Genomic DNA, 20,980 nt, shown 5'->3' with positions numbered 1-20,980 from the left:
CAGAGCCCAACCCTCAAACCCTCTGGAATCATTCAATAATCTAAATGATGGGGTCAGGCCTGACGGTTCAGGTTGTGAATTACAAACTCTGATATTCAGACATTTACGTTTTGCCGCATAACCCTTGAGGGATTTACGTCATAAGTAAATTTATTTTAAATCTCGTCTTCCCATGTTTCTGTACGTGTTCACGTTTATTAAGTGCTGTGTGTTTATTTGCATACAGACAGGAGAAGTGAGATCCGACCCCGAGTGCTCACTGCGAACACGTCATAATATCTTTAATCTGTAAAATCTGAGTTTCTTTCTGCCCAGAAATCTGTTGTTTTTTCTCCAGAATACTGACAGTCAAACAGTTATTATGTCGTCTTTTTATTGAGAAAATCCATTTTTATTTAGAAAAGCAGTTGTGGAAACGTAGAACAATTATTTAGCACAGTAAGGTCTTTAAAGAACCTGTGGAGACAAAAGTCCATGAACAACGCAGACGTCCTGGAAAAACGATCAAAAGGCACCAAACAAAGCAGAACTGACCGATAAACACAGACAAGTTGAAACAGGAAGTCTCTTCAGTACTTCAAAATAAAACTGTCCATTCTCTCCTTTTGTTCTGGACGCTGGACTGATGAGAACATCAGCAGCACACCTGTCAATCACAGCAGAGACAGCTGCTCAGGACCATTTGAAGACAGAGATTTCACATTGTGATAAACAAAGTCAGTCAGTCGTTTCATTTCCAACAAAGACCGGCTGCTTTTTAATAAATAATCCAGATTGATGTCATTTAAAGTTGTTTCAAAGTTCAGTCTTTGCATGATTTACAGATTAAAAACTGAATCTGTCTGAATCCTGCCTCTTTAAGACCCTCCTACTGACCAGCTCTCTTCTGATTGGTCAGCAGCTCCGTGTTTTGCTTGTTTTTCTTCCATATTTACTCCAAATATCAATTTTCGAAACACATCCGGACACGTCTGAGCCTGGATCTGAACTCCAGTATTCAACAGCCCACTGAACATCCTCAGAGGACTTTACAATCATTTTCAACCTGGTTTATTTCCCATTAATGAGGCTTTATTTTTTGGTCAGGACGGCTCTGTGTAGCTTTGCACTCTCCACCTCTGCTGGAGGGATTCAGCGTGTGTGGAGGTGAAAAGCTGGAGCTCAATGCAGCGTTTCCAAATCCAAACATGTGACATCACAGACACGACAGGAAGTCACAAACCAGCAGGACGTGACACTTTACAGCCCCTCAGATTATATCTCCCACTCCGCAGATAGAAAGCGTCACCTGGGGAACACTTCCCCGTCACATCCAAGTCATCAACCACGTTAACTCGTCTTTAGGACTTCTTTATGTGCTGATATGAAAATCAGCGTCAAACAAAAGAAACATAAATCAGCCTGAAACATCAGCTCGGCCTCCTGAGAGGCAAAAATAAATCCAGCAGCAGCTCAGATCCTTTCATGTTCCTGACATCTCACACACACACACACACACACACACACACACACACACACACACACACACACACACACACACACACACACACACACACACACACACAATAAACTCATACCAAACCGGTCTGCAGTCTTCTTGGGCCCCCAGATGTTTGCAGATGTTTTCAGACTTTTTCCAGTTAGTTATCCAGTTTGTGTGTTCACTTTTTGGATTTACAATCCCAGTGGGAAACGTAGAGATCCATTTCGTACATCCGGGACGAGGAAATCCAAACGATACGTTCCCGTCTCCGACCGACCAATCGAACGGCTCAAAATCCCATCCGAGACTTCTTGTTCTTGGGTTGAGACGCCTGCGACAGTCGAGCCTGTGAACTCTGGGAGAAGGGCAGAGATTGAGGGGAGCCCAACCAGAAGTCCTTGGAGAGATCCGCCCTCTGGGTCCTCAGGGGGGTTCGGGCCCGAGAGGAGGAGGCTGCAGGTGGAGGCCGAGGGGGAAGGCTGCCCCCCTCCTCCAGGAAGTAACCGTCATGTTTTGATGGGCCGTCCTGGAAACATCAGGAAAAAGGTGAATGACATCTTTAAAAGGACTTTTTCTGTCCCAACATCAACATCTTCTTTTTGAGTCCAGATCAGCACCTTTGTTACATGACCTCACTTCCTGTCAACTCACGACTGTCAAAATAAAAGCAAAAAAAGGAGCTCAAACTGCTGTTTTTATGTGTTTGGGACCATTAAAACAGAAGAATTGAAGTCGTATAATTTCGTGGGACAGAAACAGGTTTGGTCTGAGGAAAGCTGTGCTGATACCCCGGCTGGGCCATACAAGTTCCTCAAAATTATACAAGAACACATTTTATAAACTAAGAGTTGCAGAATAACCAACAGGAGATCACTGATGGTTGTTAAATCTAGAAAAAGGGACAGTTACGATTGAAGAACTGGGAGAATGATTGACAGCTGATGGACGTAAACCCACTGGGTCAATTTGAGTCAAACAGAAAACGTATCGTCAAATCATGTTTGAATTTTCAGATTTTGCTGGTTGTTGATATTTATTTTTTGAGACTCCATCCCAGAGGAAACAGAGTTCACTAAACTGTTCCCAGTAACCACGACGACAGCCTCTGTATCGACGTGACGTCTCACTAACACACTCTTACCTGCGGTTCCACCAGGGAGCTGAGGTAGTCGTCCGCTGGACAGCTGCTCCTCCTCCGGCTGGCCGGTGTGGAGGCGGGGCTGTCTGTCGGGGACAGAGAGATGGGGCGGGTCCAGCTGGGAGTCTCCTCCTGGTCATCCTGTCCATCTTTGACCCTCTGAGGTGTGTTGACGGGGGAGGGGAGGAGAGTCTCAGACCGAACGGTGGAGGATGTAGGCGCTCCGTCCGTCTCCTGCTCTGAAACGTCCAGCATACGGCCACTCCCCCTCCTCCCCTCCGTGTCTGACCACTCCCCCTGGCTCGCCGCCGAGGACCAGCCCCTCTCGGAGAGGTCGTCCAGGTCCGACTGGTAGCTGACGGAGGAGGTGAAGCTCCCGGTCAGCTCCCATCGGTGGCTGCCGGCTCTCTTTGCCTCCTTCTCCTTCTTCCTCTTCCTCCTCAGAGCCTGTACCTTCGCCTCCTTGTTCATCCCCAGCTTGTCCTCCCACCACGCCCGCCACGCCCCCTCCCCCTGCCAGGAGACGGTGAGTCTTTGGCTGACCGGGTCGGTCCAGTGCTCTGCGTTCACCTCGGTCGGTACCGGTACGACATCCGGAGCCCCGATGAAGGCGGAGACGGCGCCGTGCAGCAGCAACGAGCGTGAGAACATACGTGACCTCAGCTCCTCCCTCAGGCGGCGCACACGCTCCTTCTCTGACGGATCTCTTTCGTTATCATCGGAGAGGCGCAGCAGGTTGGTCGTATCCATGGTGACGTGCTGAGAGCAGTGTGGGCGGGGCTTCTTTTTATAACTTTTCTGCATTAGTTTCTGGAGCCAGCGTTTCCATGTGTCCAGGACGCTGTTGCTAAGCTGCAGTAGAGTCTCCTCCTCCTCCTCCTCCTCCTCCTCATCACCTCCATCTTCAGCCACATTTCTGCCAGCCTCCAACCCATTCACCTGGTCCAGCTCTGGATCGTCGTTGACGACCACCTGCAGCCACGGCCGCTTCAGGTTTTGACTTCTTCGTCGTGACTGTGAGTCCTCGGAGTCAGAGTCTGGTTCCTGTCTCTCCGGTGTTTCAGGTACGACGCCGTGCTGAGTCAGACCCTGAGTGGGTCCGACGACGTCCTCGTCGCTCGACGTGTTCGACGCGACCGTCTGAGACGCCGCTGGAAGCTGCTCTGCTGCTTTTCTCCTCGACATCGTGGCTTCTTTCAGTGAATGTCGTGTCTGTGATCTGGCTGCTCGTCGAAGCTCGAGTTGGTCGTCTGCCGCCGGAGGTCGAGACGTGTCGGCGAGCGGCTGCTGAGGCTCCAGAATCTGATAGAAAATATCTCCGGCCTCCGTCAGCTGCAGGACGCACATGCACTCCTCCACACCGCTGGCTGCTCTCTTCTGGATACCAGACAGACCTGACGACGGATAAAACAGTGAGCTGCTGCAGGTTCATGCAAACTTACCAAACCAGCCTCGTCCAAACCGACCTGACGCTGACCTCAACCAAAACCAGTCTGAACCTTTAAACTGCTAAAGTTGTGGCGACCAGCCTGAATCTCCTCACAATGTGTTTGTCCCATAAATGTGTTTTTTACACACTTCCGTCCTTACCTGCAGCAGGTGAGGACAGTCTGTTGGCTGCCGTGTGCAGGCGGTGTGGGATCTGGACCGGGAGCCGGTTCAGACTGTCTCTGGGTCTGAGCAGAGCCTGAGGTGGACCTCGACTGGAACTGGCCTCCGCCCGGCCTCCTGGACACACAAAGACACAGTGGGATTGTTACACAGATGTAGTGTAGAAGTATAAATAAAGTAAAATTAAATAAAACTAAAATGAAGTGATGAAGAAGCCCGTCTGCATTGCGGTCCCCCCCCCGCTGACTGACCTGAGTACTGCAGCAGGGTGATCTCTTGAGATCTGCCGGACCCGAGCAGAACCTTCGTGGTGTTTAATTCACCCACTGAACCAGAGGAGGCGGAGCCAGGAACCACGTGACAAAACACAGGCGGGGACTGCATCATGTGATCCAACTTCAGCATGGGCACGCAGGGAAAACGCTCGTCCATGATGTAGGCCGAGTACTGATGGACAGACAGACAGGATGGAAGAAAAACGTCTTCAGTTACAGTCGAGTTAAAAGAAGAAAAATGTTCAACTTAACGAGCACCTACGAAAAAACAATTCACATTAAAGCACAAAACAAAGTGTTTGTCAGAGTGTGTAAGAGTGTCACAATGTTTTAGTGTGTGACAGTGTGTGTATGTTAGTGTGTAACAGTGTGTGACAGTGTGTATGTTAGTGTGCAACAGTGTATGTATGTTAGTGTGTAACAGTGTGTGTATGTTAGTGTGTAACAGTGTGTGTATGTTAGTGTGTAACAGTGTGTGACAGTGTGTATGTTAGTGTGTAACAGTGTGTGACAGTGTGTATGTTAGTGTGCAACAGTGTGTGACAGTGTGTATGTTAGTGTGCAACAGTGTGTGTATGTTAGTGTGTAACAGTGTGTGTATGTTAGTGTGTAACAGTGTGTGTATGTTAGTGTGTAACAGTGTGTGTATGTTAGTGTGTAACAGTGTGTGACAGTGTGTATGTTAGTGTGTAACAGTGTGTGACAGTGTGTATGTTAGTGTGCAACAGTGTGTGTATGTTAGTGTGTAACAGTGTGTGACAGTGTGTAACTGTGTGTGTATGTGAGAGTACCTGTGTGGTGATGAGGTGATGGAAGGAGTGGGCGTCTCCCAGATATCTGCACAGCATCAGTCTCTCTCCACTCCGACACTCTGAGGTGCTGCTGATACGAAACAGAGTGTGGCTGGACACCGGACTCTCCTGGAGGAGGAGGAAGAGGAGCAGGAGCAGGAGGAGGAGGAGGAGGAGGAAAAGTATGGGACAGAGAGGGATGAGGACAGAGGCAGCGGGGGGTCACAGGAAGGAAGCTCGAGAGGAAGGAGGAGACGAGGAGATAAGAAGAGGAAGAAAACATTTGTAGGACATGAAAACAACATATTTTATACATGGAAACTTCTTCAGATGAGGAGCAGAGATTTCCTCACAGTAAAACAAGCTTCTAATATCTTCTTAAAGTTCAGATCAGAAGGGATTCACATGGTTCCTGAGTTTATTTTGCAGCAGATTTTCAAAAAGAAAATGCGATGTAATTTGTTGAGTTTTATGTTCCTTGTTTGTGTAAAATGGGATTTTTTTTTTTTTTAAGCACAACCTGATGAAGGAACATTGGTTTCACAGCCTCACAAACAAGGTCAAACCTTCAGTGTCACTAGTGACTGAAACAAAAGACTTTAGAACAGAAACAATTCATCTTTTAACTGCTCTGTCTAATTTTTCTTAAACAAACAATTATCAGTCCCTCCAGGATTTCCAGTTTTTTTGTGATTGTTGCGAGCAAAAATATTCGATCTTTACGGCAGAGAATGAAAAATGAGACCTTTTTAAAGCACCATCTAAAAAAGGAATAAAGCTCCTAAAAGGTCCTAAAAGCTACATGTTTCCAGAACAGACCGTCTGTGACTGGAATATAGAAACAACGTCATCAGCTGTTATCTTCCCAATAAAGTCTCACTGAAGTGAACCTGTGGACTCACCCTCATGTCTGAGAGCTCCACGCCCGTTCTGTCTGCGTACAGCATCACTCTGGGGTGGGCGGAGAACTCGCACCATCTCCATGGCGACTTGGCGTTGAAGTACAGGTTGCTGTCCTCCGCCCGGACCTCCTGCAGCCTGACGGGTCAGAGCATCATTTTAGTTTCCCTGCAGACTTTAAGCAGATGAAAGCTTCACGTTCACCCTTCCTCACCCTCGGCCGATGGTCCACAGGTTCACCGCTCCGCTCTCACTCGCCACCAGAACTTCACCTAAGATATGAGGACTGAACACAGCAGAGAGGAACGCATTTCAACACAACTCATTAAGTTTCCTTGTCGGGAGCTGAAGCTGCTCCTCCTGATGACCGCTGACCTGACGCTGATGCAGGTCGCGACCTCTCTGGTGTCGACCACCTGCAGCAGCCGGGGCTCCTTCCCTTCACCGAACCTCCAAACTCCACAGAGGTGATCTGAGCGCACGGCAACACAACCTACAGACATCACGGACACGTCTCAAAACCAGCAAACAGCCTGCAGACATCACGGACACGTCTCAAAACCAGCAAACAGCCTACAGACATCACGGACACGTCTCAAAACCAGCAAACAGCCTACAGACATCACGGACACGTCTCAAAACCAGCAAACAGCCTGCAGACATCACGGACACGTCTCAAAACTAGCAAACAACCTGCAGACATCACGGACACGTCTCAAAACTAGCAAACAACCTGCAGGAAAACATCATTCAAATTATAATCTGTTCTTCTCACAGTCGTTGAAGAGGCAGCTGCAGCTGATCTGTCTGATGGGGCCTTTGAGCTGGAAGCTGACAGGTTTGCTGCTGCTGGTGTCCACACAGGAAGAGCTCCCTCTGTGGTGCTGCAGCTCCACCGTGTGGAAGTCTGAGATACTGCGTTAAGAAGCAGAAACAGCAGGAACATAAAAGAAAAATACTCCTCTATCACTGAAACACTTCTCAAGATCCCCTCTATCCAAAGATGGTAATTTAGAGATGGTTCAACATTTTCTACTTTGTTGTTAAACGCTTACATGCACAAACCATAAACTGTATATAAAAGTGGACAGAAGTGTCTTCAGCTGCAATACCAGCGAGTGCCACTAGAGGTCGGCTCCAAAAAGCCTCTGGCTCCATAGACTCCCATTCAACTTCTCTCATCAAATCCAAAGTGAATAAAATGTGTCCATCAGTTCTCTCGGTGTTGTTAGCTAAAGTCACTCCTTCTTCTTAGTTTTCTGGAGGTCCATCTGAAAATAATCCCTCATTCATTAGAAAAGAAGATTCAAGAAGACCTGTTTTTGGGGGCGTGTCTGTTTGATTGACAGGTCTGTGGTGCAGTCAGGTTACAGCTAACGGTGGGCGGGACGTAGTATCGTCGGGTTTCTGATCAGATCGGTCAGCTCCACCGCTGGCTCCTCCCCCAGCTCGTCCAAATATGGTCACTTCCTGCTCCAAACCGCTCCGAACTAGCAAGATGGTGACGGACAGAATCTGAACTGGAGGCTTCATAACATTCACAAACCAATAGGTGACGTGACTCATAGTTGCCACTTAAAGTTGACCTCTAGTGGCACTTGGTGGTATTGCAGCTTAAAGCTACGAACACTTTTATAAACAGTCGATAGTTAATTCACACTATGAGGCCCGTTTGATATTCCTGACGTTCGTATTCTGCCCAACGCTGAATTTTTTTTTGTGAAGAATAAATTGTGTTAAAATCCTGCTGAATTCGTGTCACTAACTTTTCATACTCTGAGTTTTAAATCTCTCCAGCATTGAATGTGCTCTGCAGGATACTGAGGCGGTCCAGTCCGATGCTGCTGGGATAGAGGAGGCAGCCATGCTGAGAGCTGCCGCTGCTCTGTGAGAAGGGGACGAAGGCCAGAGCGCCCCCGGTGGCTCCTTCAGAGAACAGCAGCCGGTCCCTCTGCTCCGTCAGCTCCTCGTACAGCAGCGAGCCCAGCAGCTCCGGAGGGACGGCGTGCACCACGTCCGACAGCAGGCTGCTGTAGCCGTTCAGCACTCTGGACTGATACGTCTCAGGACATCTAGGAGACGTCGCGAAGAAATAAAACCTCCGATTAGACCACCACGAATATTAAATCAGACCATTCAACACCACTCGCTCTGGTCTACTCACATGTTAAACTTCAGCATTTCCAGGAAATATTTCACCCTCCACATGTTCACTGAATCGTTGCGGTATTTCTGCAAAAGAAACGGTGTACACACACACACACACATCTGATGACACACACACACACAGATGCTGCCTCCAGCTCAGAGCACGTCTTCCTCACTGCTTTTACACTTACATTAAATACGTATAAGATCTCTGTCCGATGAGGTCTTCTCATTAAATAAAACTTTTACAGGAAACATTTAATGGGTCATTTTAGCCACTAAATTAATTCCCATACGAGGAAGAATCTTCCAACGTCGTGTCGTCAGTTACGTTTCATTCCTTCTATAAACAGAAGAACTACATGCAGAGCCGATGAGATAAACAGGAACAGCTAGAGATCAAAGGACTGATGGAGCAGTGAAGCAATGAAGGCAGGTAAAAAAACCTCAACAAAACAGGAACAGTAATGAAACTTTCTGATCAAATCTGGTATCATAGTTTTTTTTAATAGTTTTGTCTGTAAGATGATGTCTGTTAATTGTTTATTTTGTCTCCCAGAGTTCCAAATAAATATATTAATGAGTAAATCGTGAGGTGTGGTGAAACTCGACTTCAGGAGGAAGACGACGGCTCCACAACCGCTGAGAGTTCTGGGAGAGGAGGTGGACATGGTTGAGGAGTACAAGTACCTGGTGTCTCCATGACAACAGACTGAACTGGAAGACCAACATCAACGCTGTCTACAAGAAGGTGATGAGTCGACTCTTTTTCTTGAGGAAACTTCGATCCTTCAATGTGTGCAGCGAGATGTTGGAGATGTTCTACCATCTGTTGTGGCCAGTGCATTGTACTTCGCTGTGGTCTGCTGGGGGAGCAGCATTGGAGCCGGAGACACCAACAGACTTAACAAACTGGTTAAGAAGGCCGGCTCCATCATCGGCTACAAACTGGACAGCCTGGAAAAGGTGGTGGAGAGGAGGACGCTGAAGAAACTGTTATCCATATTGGATAATCCTGACCACCCTCTCCACCACCTGCTGCAGGGACAGTGGAGGACGTTCTCCAAAAGATTCCTCCAGCTTTGCTGTCACAGGGACAGATACAGGAGATCATTCCCGATACAGGAGATCATTCCCGATACAGGGGATCATTCTAGATACAGGAGATCATTCCAGATACAGGAGATCATTCCAGATACAGGAGATCATTCCAGATACAGGAGATCATTCCAGATACATGAGATCATTCCAGATACAGGGGATCATTCCAGATACAGGAGATCATTCCAGATACAGGAGATCATTCCAGATACAGGAGATCATTCCAGATACAGGAGATCATTCCAGATACAGGAGCTCATTCCTGATATAGGAGCTCATTCCTGATACAGGAGATCATTCCAGATACAGGAGATCATTCCTGATACAGGAGATCATTCCAGATACAGGAGATCATTCCAGATACAGGAGATCATTCCTGATACAGGAGATCATTCCAGATACAGGAGATCATTCCTGATACAGGAGATCATTACTGATACAGGAGATCATTCCTGATACAGGAGATCATTCCAGATACAGGAGATCATTCCAGATACAGGAGATCATTCCAGATACAGGAGCTCATTCCTGATATAGGAGCTCATTCCTGATACAGGAGATCATTCCAGATACAGGAGATCATTCCTGATACAGGAGATCATTCCAGATACAGGAGATCATTCCAGATACAGGAGATCATTCCTGATACAGGAGATCATTCCTGATACAGGAGATCATTCCTGATATAGGAGCTCATTCCTGATACAGGAGATCATTCCAGATACAGGAGATCATTCCTGATACAGGAGATCATTCCTGATACAGGAGATCATTCCTGATACAGGAGATCATTCCTGATACAGGAGATCATTCCAGATACAGGAGATCATTCCTGATACAGGAGATCATTCCTGCCGACCGCAATTAGTCTGTACAATAACTCACCTCTGGCAAAATCCATCACACAACAATAATACTGTTGACTGTGTTTCTTGGTTGTTTGTATATAATATATATAGATATATACTGTACTGTATATACTGTACATTTTATATTTAATATTTTTTACTGCTATTTTATTGCTTTTCTATTGTTCTATTATTATCTTATTGCTTCTGTATGGTGCTGTAGCGAAAAAAATTCCCCTCGGGGATTAATAAAGTAACTACCTAACCTAACCTTTTTCACTTTTCTTCTGAAGTTGAAGTTTTCTCCAAGGATGTCACTCATGCAGCCGAAGGCGTCCTGCGAGTGATCCATGAAGAAGTTCTGCATCTAAATACACAACAAACAAACAAACAACTGTTGGACGACGACTCCTTTTGTGTGGTGACGGAAACATCGTGCATGAAATGACACATTACTTTATTGTTAATGTTTGACCTCTGTACTTTTATGAGAAGAATCCAGTTTACTGTCCCAGTGAGCTGCTGAATCTCGTTCAGTCCCGTCAGGAAACTGATCTTGCGATCGCAATAATGAACACAAGTCAAGCAATTTATTGAATATTTGCAGGAGGCTGTAATTTAATAAAATTCCTGCGATTTTTCCACCAAAAAACATCGTCATCAGAATCTGAGCTGAAAGTATTAAAACAAAGTAAATCTTTTCAAACTAAACTCTCTTTATTAACAATAATAACTCCTCATTTCCAATCAGAAAGTCTCTGCTCCTGTTTTCATCTCCAAATAAAACTGTTCACTGGAGAAACCGGAACAAGAGGAGAAACAGGAAGTGACGGGGTTTGTGGGAAATGTGTTCTTCACATTAAAATGATTAAATGCTTGTGATCAAAGGAAGTGATTCCATATTACTGGATGTTAAATGAGTTTTCTCCACACGTCCAGTTGTCAGAGACGTCTCTTTGTTGGTTTCATCCAGCAGGTCTATGTGTTGAATGAACATGAATTAAACAGCATCTAAAGCTCTTATTTTGAAAGGCTGATGTAGTCCTTGTTTCTATATTCCAGTCACAGACGCTCTGTTCTGGAAACATATGCAGCTTTTAGAACCTTTTAGGAGATTTTAGGACCTTTTAGGAGATTTTATCTCCACGGTTCTCCAAGTTCAATAAATACATAAAAAAGATGAGAACTAAAATATTCCTGTGATGTGCAGCAGGATTATTATCACAGGAAGTGATTACACATTTATTCCTTTATCAAGTAGTGGTTAAAAAAAAAAGTGATGCAATTTTATGTAAAAAAAAACTCACTTAAAACTCCACAAATTACATCAACATATTTGAGTAAAATTTTCTGCAAAATCAAACATTTTTGATCGCAACAATCACAAAAACCTGCAAAATCCTGAAAGGACTGATTGTATTTGAGCAATGTACAAATTTCTGACCCCATTAGAAATGCATAACACGTTTCTTAAAGGTCCCATATTATAAAAATTCAGACTTTTATTTCTTTTGGATTTTTAACCTGGACTAGGTTCGATGTAAATACTGTGATAGTGTCAAAAATGTTCAGTGCATAGACCACAGCAACTGCGCTGTTTGGACTTTGACAAGTTTGTGATGTCACAAACTCACACTGATGTCATATGTCTCACGCACAGCCAACTGTCCAACCACTGACATGGAAGAAGCACCAGGCAGTTTATCTGTTGCTGAGCTAGCAAGCTACAAGTCTGAAGAAGACCTGTGGTTGGCCTGGGCATGTGTCACTCAGAAAAGAGTCAGCCAATCAGAAGAGAGGGTCACTGATTTAAATGCACCTTAAAGACACAGACACAAAACAGCCTGTAGAGCTCCAGAGAGAGAGAATATAACTATTTGTGGTACTTAAAACCACAAACATATCTTCTCATGGAGATCAGGACTGCAAACAAAACACCAGAATAGTGGAAGATATGGGCCCTTTAAATCTGAGCACCTTCTCTCCCTTTTTAACGGGTTGAACTGGTTTACTCACATGTTCTGTGAAGTCCAGTGGATCAGGAGGCGTTAAAGGCCAAAGGAAAGCTGCAAAAAGTGTTCACAAATACACTTAAAAGTCAAAGTCAATACAATAAACAATAGTTCTATGGTAATACATTTACAACCAATTAAAAAAAAAGAAAAAAGATGTATTCTACCAGACAAATATTAAACGTGATTTAAGACGTTGAATTTTCCCTCTAAACTATTTTTTCTGCTCATTCGCTTTTGAAAATCAAAATATCTGCACGCGAAACACCAGATTTAGAGCCAAGCAGGAGGACCTGCTGTGTAATCTGGACTGATTCAACCACACATATAAATAATTTATACATTACAGGGATTATGTCAACATCCCTCTATATAATTCCCGAAGCCTGTCTGTCCTTGGTATATCTTTCCAACCGATCGTCCCACCAGCTTCAAACTATTAAATACGTTTTCATAAAGAAGAGTTGCGTGAAAAAAGCAACGTGACGAGGTCGAGCTAAGAGCTGTATTATTTTATGTCACATTTTACTGCTGTAGGTGTTTAAGGTTGAGTTAATTGTAATAACTACACACCTTGGTAGTTTAATCTACAGAAAATCTATAGAAGATCTTTATGAATGTATCATAAGTAAATGTACTTTGTTAAGTTCCACTGATGGATATTCTACATAAAAAAATATATTTTTTAATTTAAATGACATTTAACTGTTATAACCGGTTGTTAAAAAGCTATTGTAAATATTATTGCTGGCTAAAAGTGCACAATGAAGGCAGTGAAGCCTCCGTCTCCTCTATTCAATGATAAAATGAACATTTTTGGTCACTTAGTCGAGCGTGTCTCCACCTACGTCCACAGCGTTACCACGAGACAGGAATTATAGCGACAAACAGACTGCTTTCAACGGGCGCTGCACTATTACGCTCAATTACATCAAGAACTGCTTTTAAATTTTTTAATTTAACACCCAAAATTTTGAGGACGTCGGCTGAAACAACCAAACTTTGATCCTGTGGTTTGTTTCATCTTCACGCTAAATGAGTCTCAGACCTGCTTCATCTTCCTCGACGTGACCTGCCGTCGGAGGGAAAAAACTCGGGGGGACTCACCGTTTTTGGGAGGCAGGAGGGGAACCGGAACCGGCTCGGTGTGACGCCACGTCTCCGCTCTGACCTGATGCTTGGACGTAAATGTCCAGCTGGAGAGAGGACCGGAGCCGCCCTGAAAACACATCCGATGATCGGATCAGTACAGATACAGGCGACAACCAGTCCAACCAAAAAAAAAGATGACATGCAAGTCGTTTAGTTTTACAGCAGAAAACAGATCAAAACCATTAAAATGACCTGCAATACGTTCTGTTGATGAACCACTCATCAGTTGGAGTCACTGATGCTTTCAGTAGGACTTTTCCTAAAGACGATCCCAAAGCCCAAAGACCTGCCTGACCTTAAACCAGGTCTTCATACCTAAAATATAATGATTCACATTATGTATCTTTAATTACACGTTGACCATTTCTAAATGTTGACTTAGTAGGAGTCCATTTTATTGTATTTATTCTTCATTAAAGAAAGTTCTAAATTAAATACATGATTTTGACATATAGCCACAAGGCTTTACTTGATATATTTATTGTCCCGGCTTTTAAAAGTAAAAGCTTTTTGTTCTTTTCTTGTCTTTTGAAAAAAAGATCAGAACCTCTTGACATCTAAACACTAATAAAAACAGTGATTACTATGAGGTAAAAAAAAGATATATATATATATATATATATCCTGATTAAAATGAAAATGGCTCCTTCTTCAATATATATATTTGTGAAACACTACAGTTCTTTTAAGTTGTAGTAACAAACTACATATGGGCCATTTATATGAAGGTATTTTTGTGTCTTTATGATGCAATCAAAAATATCTGCTTTCAAGGAGGTTTTTGATTTACAAGTCAAAGTTTTAATTCTGTGACCAAAACTGTCCGAGCTAATTTGTTTGCGTTGACATTCTCAGTTTATATATTTGACTTACAAACTTGATTTTTGGTTGCAGTGAGGAATTTGCTTCCAGAACTGTTGTTTTTTCTTACTTTAAAAAAACATACATTTCCTCCTGATTAAAATGAAAATGGCTCCTTCTTCAATGCAGTTGATTTTGAACACGCTGATGATCCACCCAACAGGACCTCACCCACCGCAGCTCCGGCTGCGTGCTCAGAGGTCGGTCAGGTTCACGTCTCCGTGTCCAGAGGACCGTGTTGGTCGGAGCGCGGCGGACCCACCTGAGGTCGGACCCCGGAGTAGCAGCCCCAGTCTCCGGCGCAGTGTCTCAGGACCGAGTTCGGAGGCCCGCAGTTGTAAAACGAAGGAAAAAGCTGCCGCGGGAACTGGTAATCCATCTTAGTTTCAGTCGCTAACGGATTTAAACCAACTGTTAAACCTCCACGTGGCGCGTCGTGGTTCCCTCGCGCCGTCTGGACATGTTGTCCTCCCGGCTCGGCTAACGTTAGCTTAGCACGTTAGCGGGCACCGAATAAAGCCGCGTTCCCTCCGCTCGACGTCGTGACACGCGCACAGCGACTCTAACGACGTCCACCGGACCACCGGACCACCGGTCCACCCGTCCACCCGGTCCACCGGACCACCCGGATGCAGTTCGGCAAAAGCAGGAGTGGTCAGACGGCCGGGATCAGGTGCGATGGTGGAGGCTCCGACTGAATGCCGCGCACGTGTTGACTAAACGCTTGAAAACGGAAGTCAACGGACGTTTGCGGCGCGACCAACAACAATGACAAATGACTTCCGGTATGATTTATTTATTCTTTTTTTTAAAGATGAAAACTACAATATCTAACTGAAAAGTAAAAATTATACGGATGATAGTTTAAGCAAGATGTAAGATGACACGGGAAGAGAGGAAATATTTTTTTGCAGTGAAAAATAAAAAAGAATTGCTCCAATGTAGAAACGGGACTATTTAAGGAGATGCCAGCTCAATCAAATAAATAAACACAAAATTGAACAAACCGACTAATAAATAAAAACGAATAAACGTTCGTTTTTAAGGCCAACTGCGCAAACAGGAAGTTTTAAATTGCTAGAAACGTCAAGACAGATCTCTTATGCAAACTTTCAAAATAAAACTAATTGCATATATTTAGAATAATCTCTTTATTTGTGGTTTTCGAGAACACAAGAGTGAATTTCCAACGAGATCCCGCTTGAAAAAACCTCAACGGTGCAACTCTTTTATTGTGAAAACCCGAAAACCGGATTTGACTCTTAAGTTGTCGCGTGATCAGCTGATCGAACATTTCGGCTTGTCGGTGGGACACGGAGGTAAAACGAGCCGGGAAAAGGGGGTCGTTCTGTTTTTATTGTCCGTGGAGGGAACCGTTCGTCGACAGGCTTCCGTCGGGAGGAGATGTTCCAGTAGGACCGGTATTTCCGGTGAGTGTTTACCGTTTTCACGGTTGTGTTTTGGTTTGTGTTAGCCGTGTTGCTATCCCGGAAGTCGCTGCATTGTGAGTGTAGTTTAGCGACATGACAGCACAGCTAATCTGTCCTCTGACGTCCGACAGTCCGCGACAGTTGGTGTTTGATGTCCGCGGTGTCGTCCGCTGCTTTAACGGCTGTCCTGGAGTTACACATTCATTTAAACGGGATCTGCGCAGGATTTAAATTTGAAGGTTAATTGATTAAATGCAGCACGAAATAAAACACAGCTGTTGTGTTCCTGTGAAAAGCGTGTACTGTGTGTACCGGGTGTACCGCGTGTACCGGGTGTTCCGTGTGTTCCGGGTGTACCGGGTGTTCCGTGTGTACCGGGTGTTCCGGGTGTTTCGTGTGTACCGGGTGTACCGGGTGTTCCGGGTGTTCCGGGTGTTCCGCGTGTACCGGGTGTACCGGGTGTTCCGGGTGTTTCGTGTGTACCGGGTGTTCCGGGTGTTTCGTGTGTACCGGGTGTACCGGGTGTTCCGGGTGTTCCGCGTGTTCCGGGTGTTTCGTGTGTTCCGGGTGTACCGTGTGTACCGTGTGTACCGGGTGTTCCGTGTGTTCCGGGTGTTTCGTGTGTTCCGGGTGTACCGTGTGTACCGTGTGTACCGGGTGTTCCGTGTGTTCCAGGTGTTTCGTGTGTTCCGGGTGTACCGTGTGTACCGTGTGTACCGGGTGTTCCGTGTGTTCCGGGTGTTTCGTGTGTACCGTGTGTTTCGTGTGTACCGTGTGTACCGGGTGTACCGTGTGTACCGGGTGTTCCGTGTGTTCCGGGTGTACCGGGTGTTCCGCGTGTACCGGGTGTTCCGTGTGTTCCGGGTGTACCGGGTGTACCGGGTGTACCGTGTGTTTCGTGTGTACCGTGTGTACCGGGTGTTCCGTGTGTTCCGGGTGTACCGGGTGTTCCGCGTGTACCGGGTGTTCCGTGTGTTCCGGGTGTACCGGGTGTTCCGCGTGTACCGGGTGTTCCGTGTGTTCCGGGTGTACCGGGTGTTTCGTGTGTACCGTGTGTACCGGGTGTACCGGGTGTTCCGTGTGTTCCGTGTGTACCGGGTGTTCCGTGTGTTCCGTGTGTACCGTGTGTACCGTGTGTTTCGTGTGTTTCGTGTGTACCGTGTGTACCGGGTGTTTCGTGTGTACCGGGTGTTCCGCGTGTACCGTGTGTTCCGTGTGTTCCGTGTGTACCGGGTGTTCCGTGTGTTCCGGGTGTACCGGGTGTTCCCTGCTGTGTCTGCACACCTCTTCGTGACAGCTGAGTCGTGACACAACCAACCTCCTGGTCTGATGAGTCCAAGTGATTGTTGTTTTTTTGCATCGTCACCATTTCCTGGTCGTGGACCTGCAGGTCACGTTGAATAAATGACCACTTTATTGAGTCCAGCTTGCTACAACTACGATAACACTCGTCACTCAGTCCTCCCTGAGGGCTGCAGTATTATATTGCATTTACAGATATTTATATTTTTGTGTGTCCACCTCATTTATGTCAGTGAGGGTAGACCTGAAATGTCCCACCACCCAAATGAAAAGCCCACAGATGTAAGACTCAATCATTCAGACAGTGTAACCGCTGTAGACTCACTAGTGCACCCGGCAGGTCAGTGTTTGCACCAAAGTCTTTTGTTAAGCCATTGTGGAAATGTTGACTTTCTGCATCATGATGAAGTACCTGTTTATTTAACTGACAAAGCCACACAGTCTTTTGTTGTTATTTTTGCACGTCGATGCGTCCTGGTTGATCCGATCACAAGTAAACAAGTGTGATCAGATCACCCAGGATGCATTGAGACGCAGATCAGGTCAGACCACATTCAGGGGTCGTCTGGGGCCACAAGGTTTTAGCTCTGTGAACCCAAACGTGTCCTGATCCGCACTGAAGAACCGCCGACTCAAGCAGATGTCCTCTGACTGTTTCTGCAGAGATTTACTTATTTTACTCCATTTAATTGAAAGATCTGATACGACGGGCATCAGAATTAATGTCAGAATCCTTTAATGATTGATGATGTTTCTGGTACAAATTTGTTGTGCTGTGTGTGTGTGTGTGTGTGTGTGTGTGTGTGTGTGTGTGTGTGTGTGTGTGTGTGTGTGTGTATGGTGTGTGTGTGTGTGTGTGTGTGTGTGTGTGTGTGTGTGTGTCTGTGTGTGTGGTGTGTGTGTGTGTGTGGTGTGTGTGTGTGTGTGTGTGTGTGTGTGTGTGTGTGTGTGGTGTGTGTGTGTTGTGTGTGTGTGTGTGTGTGTGTGTGTGTGTGTGTGTAGTGTGTGTGTGTTTTGTGTTGTGTGTGTGTGTGTGTGTGTGTGTGTGTGTGTGTGTGTGTGTGTGTGTGTGTGTGTGTGTGTGTGTGTGTGTGTGTGTGTGTGCCCACTTCTATACGTTTCTGTGATGTCGTTGTTTTTACTTTATTTTGCTGTGTGATATCCGGCTGTAAATAAACTCGGACTCGACTGGACTCTTCTTCCAGACACGTCGCCACAATGTCCGGGAACAACCTGGTTCTGCCCATCGTGCTGTGGGGCCGTACGGCTCCCACCCACTGCATCAGCAGCCTGCTGGTGATGGACGACTTCAGCACCATCATCACCGGCTGCCATGACGGGCAGATCTGCCTCTGGGACATGACGCCGGAGCTGGAGGTACCGATGAGGAGGAGGGTGGTGATGTCGTTGATCTTATTCACAATCTTCATCATCTTATTTTACACCCTTACGTTTCGTTTCCTGCTCAGATTTGTCCGCGGGCCATGTTGTTCGGTCACACAGCCTCCATCACCTGTCTGTCCAAAGCCAGCACCTGCAGCGACAAGCAGTACATCGTCAGTGCGTCTGAGAGTGGGTGAGTTTTTAACACGCACGCACACACACACACACACACACACACACACACACACACACACACACACACACACACACACACACACACACACACACACACACACACACACACACACACACACACACACACACACACACACACACACACACACACACACACACACACACACACACACACACACACACACACACACACACACACACACACACACACACACACAACACACACACACACACACACACACACACACACACACACACACCTCTCACTAGCTCCATATAGGTGAATCCTACAGCTGGTGTTTCCTTAATGCTCACAGCAGAGTGACTTTTCATTTCTTCATCTAACTCATCCAGAATCTCCCAGTTAAGTATTCTGTGTTCACCGGTTGTTTGCAAGTTTCTACAACTTCATTTTTCATTTTGTTTCTGGCATCACATTGATCTGCTTTGACTTTCTGAGTCGTAAAATAGCTTCACTTCAATACAGTTTTATTCAGAAAGATCCAATATGAATGCAGCGACTACAATCCCTTAAAGAAGCCACTGTGAGGCCGAGTGAGGCTCGTGTCTGGAGTCCATAAATAGGCCTTTTAGGAGTTTTATTAATTAACACAAACAGTTCCTGAAAATCAAAGGAAATGTAAGGAAACTTAAAATAACAATATCAGTGATGCGGTCAACAGAAAATACCGGCGCAGAACTTCCCCTCTGTGTTACTGTGTCTGAAAGAAAATGTGAAACCAAGTACAGCCCCGAATGCCCCCCCCCCCCCAGCAACACATCTCGAAAATTAGTAAAGTAAAATTATCTGATCAGTTTATTTAGAATCTGCAAATATCAACCGTGTATTTTAAAATCTATACTTATTAGATTTTATTTATTGTGTTTTTCAGTCCCACATCAAATAGAAAAGGCTGTAAGTTTATTTGCAGATCATTTTCTCACTTCACTTGTATCTGATAGTGGTTTGTTGCTGTTTCCAGGGAGATGTGTTTATGGGATGTGAACGATGGACGCTGCATTGAGTTCACGAAGCTGGCGTGTGCTCACACCGGCATACAGGTGAGACGCACACCTGCCCAATGAGGTCATATCAGGGGCATGGGTCTTAATATGAGCTTTTTTCAAACCATATTTTTGGACATTTATTCTCTCCTCCTCCTCCTCCTCCTCTTCCTCCTCCTCTGTGGTTCTCCAGTTCTATCAGTTCACCATCGGCACTGAGAGGGAGGGACGCCTGCTGTGTAACGGCCATTACCCAGAGATCCTGGTGGTGGACGCCACCAGCCTGGAGGTCCTGTACTCGCTGGTTTCTAAGATCTCTCCCGACTGGATCAGCTCCATGAGCATCATCCGTTCCCACCGCACACAAGGTGAGGGGTGCCGGTGCAGCTGGGACTCATTCATCCAGGGAGGATGTATGGTTTTAATATTACGTATGCTGATATCTAATTTAAGTCCCGTCAACAGAGAGAATTCAGAAGTCGAGCTTTAATGCATAAAGCTGAAATTTCTGTTACCGATCAGCTCAGTCAGATTTTTTTTGTGTATTTTATTGTTTATTTTTCCGCATAAATAAAACTAAACACACCAGAGTGAGCTTGGAGATCATTTGGATCTGTTGGCTGGTACAAAACAAACCCAACAAATACATAAAACAGCTCAACACATACAAATTTATCAGTGAGAGAGGATTCAAATCATTATGATAAATATCCAACAGACAAAACAAACATCTGTGGAGATTGAAGCTGCTTTTAAACCCGACAATGAGTTTTTAATGTTGGTGGACCTCCAGTCACCAACCAGAGGATGTCACAATAACAAAAGTGCTGTTATGAACCGTATGAAATCAGTTCCTCCAGGATTTCACTGAGTGGAAATGAGTGAAAATGTTTTTTGTGGCAGATTTTTCAAAAAAGATTTTGTGAGGTTTTTTTGGCCTAAAATTGCAGGAATTAGAGAAAAATTGCAAGTTGAGAAATAAAAATGAGATTCTACCTGATAAAGGAATAAATCTGGAATCACTTCTTTTGATGATAATCATGCTGCACATCACAGAGGGACTGTGAAATGAAGCATAGTTATGAGGCCGCAGGTGATGAAGGCCGATATTCCTGCTGAATATCCATGTTTTCAGCTCCTGCAGCGTGTCAGTGGATAAAATGTTTGTTTAGTGAGGAGAAGTACGAATGTTTGGTTTTGTGTTTGTCTCATCGGATTTGTTAACATACATCTTCTTAACTGTTCAGTGTTTGTTCTGCTGTCTGTCTACAGAGGACACCGTGGTGGCCGTGTCGGTGACGGGCATCCTGAAGGTCTGGATCATAACCGCTGAGGTCAGCAGGAT

The 20,980-nt window shown here is 45.4% G+C and overlaps 2 protein-coding genes across 5 annotated transcripts in view; one reads left to right on the top strand and one right to left on the bottom strand.

The window, feature by feature from the left end:
- Positions 1-18: 18 nt before the first annotated feature.
- taf1c (TATA-box binding protein associated factor, RNA polymerase I subunit C) lies at positions 19-15,036 on the bottom strand. The gene is made up of 15 exons (XM_069724008.1): positions 14,583-15,036; positions 13,415-13,526; positions 12,312-12,361; positions 10,567-10,662; positions 8,363-8,430; positions 8,020-8,270; positions 6,974-7,105; positions 6,574-6,691; positions 6,413-6,484; positions 6,201-6,336; positions 5,299-5,427; positions 4,484-4,679; positions 4,212-4,349; positions 2,625-4,015; positions 19-2,009 (listed from the first exon to the last, which is right to left on the bottom strand). The coding sequence occupies exons 1-15, from the start codon at positions 14,697-14,699 to the stop codon at positions 1,773-1,775; spliced, it is 3,243 nt and encodes a 1,080-aa protein (XP_069580109.1). The 5' UTR covers positions 14,700-15,036; the 3' UTR covers positions 19-1,772.
- A 354-nt stretch (positions 15,037-15,390) lies between these two features.
- Positions 15,391-20,980, top strand: part of LOC138636143 (WD repeat-containing protein 7) — a 106,251-nt gene continuing 100,661 nt past the window's right edge. For 2 of the 4 annotated variants that reach the window (XM_069724007.1, XM_069724006.1), the window contains exons 1-6: positions 15,394-15,750; positions 18,258-18,429; positions 18,522-18,628; positions 19,614-19,692; positions 19,829-20,003; positions 20,908-20,980. The exon at positions 20,908-20,980 is cut by the window's right edge and continues 4 nt beyond it. In XM_069724007.1, the coding sequence (XP_069580108.1) occupies positions 18,271-18,429; positions 18,522-18,628; positions 19,614-19,692; positions 19,829-20,003; positions 20,908-20,980 (593 nt within the window). In that variant the 5' untranslated portion in view covers positions 15,394-15,750; positions 18,258-18,270. Of the gene's footprint in view, positions 15,751-18,257; positions 18,430-18,521; positions 18,629-19,613; positions 19,693-19,828; positions 20,004-20,907 lie in introns of all 4 variants that reach the window. The other 2 variants (XM_069724005.1, XM_069724004.1) reach the window with 2 other exon arrangements.

This window comes from Brachyistius frenatus, unplaced genomic scaffold, assembly GCF_029030835.1.
Source record: "Brachyistius frenatus isolate BFR_SWC_R1_liver_20210118 unplaced genomic scaffold, ASM2903083v1 Contig_356, whole genome shotgun sequence".
Taxonomy (NCBI): domain Eukaryota; kingdom Metazoa; phylum Chordata; class Actinopteri; family Embiotocidae; genus Brachyistius; species Brachyistius frenatus.
The sequence above is the reverse complement of the archived record's forward strand: the minus strand, read 5'-3'. Positions and strand labels throughout refer to the sequence as shown.